This window comes from Ascidia mentula, chromosome 7 (genome assembly GCF_947561715.1).
Source record: "Ascidia mentula chromosome 7, kaAscMent1.1, whole genome shotgun sequence".
In the NCBI taxonomy this organism is placed as follows: Eukaryota; Metazoa; Chordata; class Ascidiacea; order Phlebobranchia; family Ascidiidae; genus Ascidia; species Ascidia mentula.
In genome coordinates this window covers 4,845,474-4,853,806 of record NC_138572.1, presented here as the reverse complement: position 1 = coordinate 4,853,806, position 8,333 = coordinate 4,845,474, and the positions used below count along the sequence as shown (strand labels likewise).

The 8,333-nt window shown below is 38.6% G+C and overlaps 2 protein-coding genes across 2 annotated transcripts; both read right to left on the bottom strand.

The window, feature by feature from the left end:
- Positions 1 to 216: 216 nt before the first annotated feature.
- LOC145908306 (3-galactosyl-N-acetylglucosaminide 4-alpha-L-fucosyltransferase FUT3-like) lies at positions 217 to 4,752 on the bottom strand. The gene is made up of 7 exons (XM_082995557.1): positions 4,649 to 4,752; positions 4,070 to 4,264; positions 3,696 to 3,779; positions 2,980 to 3,084; positions 2,210 to 2,283; positions 1,148 to 1,264; positions 217 to 958 (listed from the first exon to the last, which is right to left on the bottom strand). The coding sequence occupies exons 2-7, from the start codon at positions 4,241 to 4,243 to the stop codon at positions 223 to 225; spliced, it is 1,290 nt and encodes a 429-aa protein (XP_082851683.1). The 5' UTR covers positions 4,244 to 4,264; positions 4,649 to 4,752; the 3' UTR covers positions 217 to 222.
- Positions 4,753 to 6,067: 1,315 nt separating this feature from the next.
- On the bottom strand, positions 6,068 to 7,651 carry LOC145909165 (uncharacterized). Its single transcript, XM_082996489.1, has 4 exons — positions 7,538 to 7,651; positions 7,157 to 7,288; positions 6,720 to 6,866; positions 6,068 to 6,432 (listed from the first exon to the last, which is right to left on the bottom strand). Exons 1-4 carry the CDS (start codon positions 7,626 to 7,628, stop codon positions 6,167 to 6,169), a joined length of 636 nt encoding a protein of 211 aa, XP_082852615.1. The 5' UTR covers positions 7,629 to 7,651; the 3' UTR covers positions 6,068 to 6,166.
- Between the last annotated feature and the right edge of the window lie 682 nt (positions 7,652 to 8,333).

Sequence of the window (8,333 nt, the reverse complement as noted above, 5' to 3'; positions counted from 1 at the left end):
CATAAAACAACAACACGAAATACTGCACAAAATCACACAAAATAAGTCCATGTACCCATAAACACCGAATAATGTCTACAGCAAATAGAGCATACCTTAACGATATCCCAATAAACTAATTGGTGTGTTTACATTGCACTAGTCTAAAGCAAACCAATAAGCTTCTGTTATATAGGAGGAAGATATCAGACTACAAAATCCATTCTAAAGGATCAAGTTTGTCTAATGGGCCAAACATTCGGCGTTTTCGTTGCCATAATACATGTCTCTTATAGAGGGAACAACTCGTGGTCTCTTCGTTTCACCGTACAAAGGAATATCTGAATAACGCTGCTCATAATCTGGATTGTAAAGATTGTCCACGTTAATACCGTGAAGTACTCTACATAGTTGACACCAACGAGTTCTCCTTCGATAGTTGGGCATCTTTTCTTGAGGCATCGTCATCCATCGCAGATACTCTTTATACGCTGTCACATTCTTGTCCAAGTACTGAAGATAATTTACCAGTTCTACAGGAGTGTAGTCGTGAGCGTAGATGAACGAATTAGGCGGTGCTATTTTTTCGTAGTCGGCCTTGGTCGGTCCAACTACTACAGGGACTGTGCCATTGCCGAGAGCGTTGTCCCAAAACTTTTCCGTGATGTATTCCTTGCACAACCAACTGTTCTCGAAAGCTAAATAAAACTTGTACTTGTGATTTTCGTAGTCTTTGATGCCACGTTGTTTGAAGCAAGGCCCGCCCCCTTTAAACTGGAGTCCCAATCTAACTAGTTCGTTAACAAGATTTAAACGTGCTATAGCACCCTTCGTCCAGTCGCAGTTCGCCGCAACAAATAGACTAAGATCGGTTTTCTTTTTGATCAAATCATCCAGTTGCTTTTCAGTTATTGGGAGCTTGTGAGATTGGTGAACTTCACCTGCCGAGCCGTCGGGATAATAAATATCTGAATGAGATCTACAAGCATTAAACATTAAACCGGTTAGCTATAAACTGGATCTTAATCGTACAGGCAACGGATATGCACGGCAAAAACCATGTGTATAAACACACCATGTCTTTTACATACGGTGAATATACATAGGTATATTCAAACACCTGTATTGTGAATAGAAGAATCAAACAGCACAAAGATTTATTTGGTACCTGTATGTCATTGTAAGGTTAAATACAGCATTAAAATTGGTGAGGAATTTGTTTCTGAGGTAGTACGACGATATGGGTCCTTCCCGGGCCCACCACACCCAATAATGACTAAGGTTTCTGAAAAACAAAATGGCTGAAATTACCACTTTGAAATTCGGCAAACTGTTCATTATTCTTGCGTTGTTTTCATTTTTTTATACATCTTGGGACAATCTTAATGCAACCATATTGTATAGGTGCTTTAACTCGCAAACCGCGTACGTTTTAACGAACCTAATAAATATACAGATGTTCGCAATATATCTATGTAGGAACGCCTGCGCCTGATATGTATTTATTTAGAATGTCCTGACACATTGTACATTCTTAAATTATGTTGGAATTGCGGCATCATTTCCAACCCCTTTTTATGAGGGTACATGTTGTTTCAGAACCTACTCATGTTACGCGTTTCCTTTTTTCGATGCAAAAGTCAGTCTTCTTAGAAGAGTTACAAACCAAGAGAATTCAGTTCGTAGACATTTAAAGACTGATACGGCACATTTAGTAATTTTACGTATACTACTTGACCTTCGCTCACAATGAAAGCAAGGTCTATAGGACCATTTGCATTTGACATGAGTACGTAAATTTGCCTAAATTTGCTTTTTAAATTTACTTCTTCACAATTTAGTATGCCTTTACGGAGAGTGCCGCTGTTATTATGTTTCGCAGAAGTGAACCAGTACATTCAGCAATGTTCAGTTACACAGCGACATATGAGCTTTGATATTCATCTTTGGAATCACTTGCGAGCATATAGATCGTAAACCAAGTAAACAACATGTATTTAGCCTCGGGCGGGGCGTCTTGGAAAAGTTTTCCTTAATTAGGTTTTCCTTAAATAACAATTTGCTCAAACGAAAATCAACGCTGTATCCAGAATATAATTTTGCGTTTTCCTACTTTTTGTTTATGTCGCTCATACATAATTTTTTGTGATGAGGGATAAACATAATGCTAAACACAAATAATTAAAAATCAACTTCCAGTCAATTTCCTTCAGTATGCATTTTTTCTCACCGGATTTCGGGCAATGTTTCCAGTTTAGTCTCTTGAAAATGGAAAACCACGGCTTTGGTGTTGGCATCGTTGATCTGCAAAATACACGTTATAAGTTCATAAATCAAGTTAGATAAGATTTCAACAGCTACTGGCAAAGCTATTTGGTGAATTTAGTTGTTTGAACTTATTTCCATGCTGTGATACAATTTTATGTTTTAGTTCTCTGCTTAAATAGGGTATCATGAGGATTTATACGATAGCTGTGATCGCCAAGTAAGGACCTGCGCAGTGGGGTGATCCTGCCAATCATGCTATTGCATTAATATTATTGCGACAAAATAAGGTATTGTGAGTTCCTACACATAATGTCAGAGTTACGATTAGTGCAGCTACAGTAAATGCTACGAAGACATTGTCGGCTTGCCAGCCCGGTGTAGACGTATGCACATTATGGTGACGTTGCAGTCGCCGTTAATCTAGTGGGTACCAAACTTAGTACATAAACAGTAGGAAACGAATCATGGTGTAACACTCACCATAATAAGTATGGTTTTACTGATTGGTGGAGAATATTTAGAGAAACGCAGGCGTTAATGTTGTGAATGTCTGGGTTTTTCTACCAGTCTTAAACATAAAGGCCAGCAGGGGTTTACCCACACAAGCCCGTAAGGCATCACAAACATCAAATGGCGACCAATGCATCAAATTGTTTTCTTTGAAACTAAGAAATTTCTACCGCTACAACTAAATTCAATTAAATCCTGAATAACAGCAAGAATTTTACGAGCCATGTTTTTGTCCATTGTGAGTTCGCAGTTTCCACAGCCGTCGCCGTCAGTAGATTTCCAAATCTCCGGCATGTCAAATGGAGGATACCACACCACAATATTGATCTGCAATCAAACATATGTCAGTTGTTTATCAGTGATATAAGCAATAGGGCCATAATACCATACATATCAGTTGTATATTTATTTCTCTGCAATAGGGCCAATACCATACAACGATGTTCCTGTAACGCAAAACTGTGGTTTGTAGTTTGTGGCAATTGCACTTAGCCCAAGGCTAGCAACGGCTGTACATTGACATTTGGTCTATACATTATATGACCAAATAGCTATTTTCTAGGAGAATACGTAAAACGCTACAGGCGGAAACTACGTCAATTATGTGCGTGTATGCGCAACGTCGTTGATCAGCACGTTTTTTGCACATTTTGTTATTGTAGAAAGGTAAGTATAATCATGAGACAACAACGTTTTCACGATAACGCGTTCCCAAAGGATGGATGCAATGCGTATCCAGCATGTCACTTTCTCGTAGCGAACGTGTGTAAAGTAATATAACCGAAGTTTGGTTGATAAAATAAACCAAGCACATGTAGAACACCCCACTCGCCACAAAAATGTGTCGTTATGTACTCAACCAAAGTATTGTTTGATTGAGGCAAAGCCACGTGTAATTTCGTCTTAACACAGTCTGCATACAAGATCACGTACGTCACCTTTTTCTTCGCCCTACTGAGCGCAGCCTGGATAGGTTTGTAAGCTTCGTCCAATTTGGCCTCTCTCAATGTTTCGACACAATTCTAAAGTAAAAAAACAACACTTATTTACATTATACTCTTAGCAGAGTCAAAGTTCTGTAGTTTGCTACAGTAGCTTTAGCCGTTATACGGTCATTTGCGGTTTGAAATACATTGCTGTTGTAGCTCACAATTTTTGCATTGCCGTAAACTTTTCATGCACTAAGGTTACCTGCCCTTTTACGCCTAATATGCATAAATGCTGCGCCATGTCTCAATGGCCCAAGTTTTAGTCCATCCTTGCACACGCATTTAAGAAGCCTATAACACCTTTACTGTAATTTCTCATTTACCAAGTGACTGTAGTAACAGCTAGCGGAAGATGCCATCGGAGGTGGAGAAATCAGCCCCTGAAAGTTCACGACCTTAAAATCATTGACGTTTACGTAGTCCAACTGCACCAAGGAAACAGTAATAAGGGCAACCAAAACGAGAAACGAAAGCGATTTAACGAAGGCCGGCTTCATTTCCAGTCATTCCATTGATGTCTGCGAAATAACAAACACACGATAAAGCGATGGAGAAGATTCCGAGATGCCCTAAGGGAAGAAAAGCTTAACCGTGCAAATTATGTGGTCGCGTGGAACTCAGGCTGTCTCCAATACACTATTTATGCCTCGAATCGGTCAACAAAGTAATTGCATGTTACTAATGTAAATATGACTATCGCATAGTTTTCTTTAACATTGCTGGTTTCATTTCTGCGTCGGGTATAACGTTGATTCAAAGCCATGCTAGAAATTACAAAAACGTTCAAGTTGTTACGAATAATACCTGTTTATAAGACAAGGACTGCCTTGTGAATAATAAACTTGTTAAGACAAGGCCAGTAACTATATTGTGTGCTGGCTTATCGTTTCAAAAAATCTTACTAAACAGTTGCCTTTATTCCGCTGGTTGACGTCAAGTTGCCTTCAGGTATAACGGCTTGTTGTAGGCAGTTGCGTTGCTTTGAATATGTGTGTTTAATATTCTGCTGTAACAGTTACAATGGTGTTGGAATGCCAGTAATAAGTTAGTTGTCAAATATACCTGGCAACGACAAACTGCAATCTATACCTCAACGTATGTGGAAATGCTGTCCATCCCTTAGCTAAATTTGTTCCAAATGCCTGATTATTTCACATATCGTTTCATCTTACCACCTTCAGGATTAACACCTGACTATAGACTTGCGCTATATATAAGGGTCAAGACAACTTAAAAAAACTATACTAATTTCGAAAATAAGCAACACAACAGCGTTCAACTGCATGTCTTGGTTGTCAACGTTTGTCAATTTCATGCGAGGGCCTGATGCATTTCTGTAAACAGGTCAATACATATTCGTGGCGCCACGTAAGTAGGTTTCTCTGTTGGGTATGGATTGACCTAGTGGGGACTTAATAAAGAGTATCGTATAGAACTAATTAACGGCTCACAGCTTGACAATATCGGTTTAAAGAGTTTAAACGATAGGATATATAGTGCCCACTGGATATAGACCCTTGCTAACAGATTTCTAATTATTTTTTCACGCATTTATTTGTGTTTCGTCCAGTAAGTGTCTTCCCCTTTAAACAGAAAACACAATTTTTCAATAGAAGTGTCTAATCTATTAACTGCAAGCCACTATGTTAGATTGAATTCTTCAACGAATATACCCTGCCTTACGAAACTAAACTTAGTAAGGGAAACCTAAAAGCTAACGTTGACATCCATGCTCGACTTTCTCTTGACACACTGGCCCCCCTTGGCACATCTGACTGATTTAACCAAATCGGGCCTGCGTTTTAGGGGGCCCCGCATTACCAAACATGCCATAGAGTTAATGCCATGTTTCCTCACACAGCTGTACAATAATTTTGTTGGGCGTGACAGGGTATAAATCAAGGCAATGCACCCAAAGGATTTTCTGCCAACAGTTTTCCTAAATTTAAACCTAAATCTCACTATCAGCAATCACAAATTTAAACAACGACTTTGTACATCCATTTATATTTCGCAACAACACCCACTGACAAAAAAATTAAATTCTCATTTTTAAATCGAATTTTACATTATGAACTTAACAGATTAATAGAGAAAACGTCAAAAAATTGACTACAGGAATCAGCCTTTGCAAGTCGGTGACCGACGGATCTGTCTTTACGAATCAATATAATTCCTAGAGCTCCAAAGGGAGTAAAAGACGATCAGCGCCAGAATACGATGTTTATTTCACAGAAATATTAATTTCGCCTATTGGCATCTTCAGTTTCTTATTCAAATAGAATCTTAACAGATTATTGTTGAGACCGTATTACCCACATAATACCAGAAAAAACTAACAATTTATCAGTGAACATTTTTTGTTAACTTGGTTTGGTTTGGTCAATTCTATGTACAACTCCAATACACACTTGTACAAATTACTCAATTTCATCGTAAAGTGCAGCGTTTTCCTTCGCAGCAAACTTAGCCATATTCTCTATATTATAACGTTGCACTGACGGGAGGTCTTCAGCTACCAGTTTCCGTTGTTGCTCTACTGGACGAGTTGGAATCTCGGTGGGAACACGGCACGGTTTGCAAGCTCCGCATGTTTTCGGACACAAGTCGGCAACGTCTGGGAAGGTACTGTTTCTTGGACAGTAGACATCCCAAGATGGACACTTAATGTCGGTGTCTTTGCAATCTATGGCAAGTTGTCATTAAAACAATATTGTTTGATGTAATTATTAGGTTTAGAGGCATTGCAGCCTGGCTAGATCAGCCACTTTTCTCCGAGATCTAGATAATCAAGCTCCGGTGTGGGTGAAAGTAACGACCCTGGGATAACCAGGCCTAACGCTCTACCTTAATTGTATTTTTACCAACACATTTTCTGAACAACTTCAGCACTAAACATCCATCAATACCGAATTATACTAAAAAACGTTAGGTTTGGATCCACAGAATATCTAGCATAGATAAAAACAGTACTAGGATCACAACGGTCATCTGGAGGTAATTGGCAATCTCGGCAGAAGCCACAAGTCTTCAAGCACGATTGTCCCGATTTATGACAAGAATTTTGTTGCTTCAATCTTGCACACACATAGGGTGAGGCCTTGTCTGCACAAGTTCCTCCTACGAAAAAAAAACGAATGTGTTGGTTTGTGAAGTACAGAGTAACATCAAGTGCGTCAGCTTAGTTATTAGTGCATAGTTACAATAGGTTGGTGCAAAAATAAAATATTTGTCGTCTGTTCTGAGCTTTTCTTGTTTTAATTGACAAATTCTCGACATAGAAAATAAAATTGGTTAGCTTTATAGTTAAAACGTCCTAACAAGGTATTGCTAAAAACTACTTTAATTGACGTACATTTATACGACGGATTCTGTACAAACATCTCCACTTACTGCGAATGAATACGTACCAGTTTCGCAAGGCACACTTTCACCAGAGCATCTTGTGCAAACACCACATGACTGACGACACAGCATTCTGACATACTGGTTGGCACAAGGGAAAAACGCACAATATAAGTTGGTGTCTCGACAAAATTGATCTGTAGTAAAAAGTGTGAAAAAACAGTGCAATCACACTTGTAACCAGCCAATGTCGATTTTCTGACCAAAGTTAAAAACGTAAAGAGAAACAGATCAAATTTTATTTGTTGAAACCCAAGAAATGCTGTACTGATACAAATTTTGCAGTAACAGTTACAGGAAGTTTATAGTAAATTTCCTAATGGTATTACGTTACAGCATTTTATAAACAAATACGTACACAAAACTGATAAAAAGATGTAACTTACTACATGACTGTTGAAGAAGTTGCGCGTAAACGCAGGTGGCGGTTGAAGCCACAATGCAGAACAACAACACAGACTTTTCTACTTTATTCATGTTGATGTTTCAAAGTCCCAACAATAACCCTTGCAAAATATGAAAAACTGTTGCTTTATATGCAACCAGAAACGGATGCTGCTTTGTTTAACGTTTAGAATAGAGGCAATGTGGAGAGAATATTCATTGATACGAAATTACACGTGTGCTTGCCTCAGCTAAATGCGATGCAAAACAGTTGTCCGTGCAGTGACGCCCCATCGTGTCACAACATTTCGCAGAAGTCGAACTTAATCTTTGAAGAAAGTTTATGCTGACACGTCTAAAACCTATTGCACCACGACATGTCGCAATATTTTTATGGCCTTGTTTACAGCTCCACAAAACCTTTTTATAAATCATAACATTTGCAACACAACTTTTCCTTCTCAGTAAAAGATATCTTCCTCATAAAAGCACAGATTGCGGGTGTTTTCTTTAAAGAAAAAGTTCGATTGCCTTTACTTATCAACAACATCGCATGTACAGACTATTCCAGTACATAGGAACAAGTACATCGTACTGAGATTTGTAGTTGGTCGCCAGTGCGGTGAATCTTTTCAAGTGCTTCGCACGCGAACGAGTTTGAGGACCATTGGGCTCTGTCGTGAGTATTACCGCAAAAATTTATAATAATTTGTATTTTCAGACGCCCATTTCACAGTTGGATACGGATCGAGTGACTGCAAATTTAACATAAATTGATTGACAAAAGTTCTGCAAACT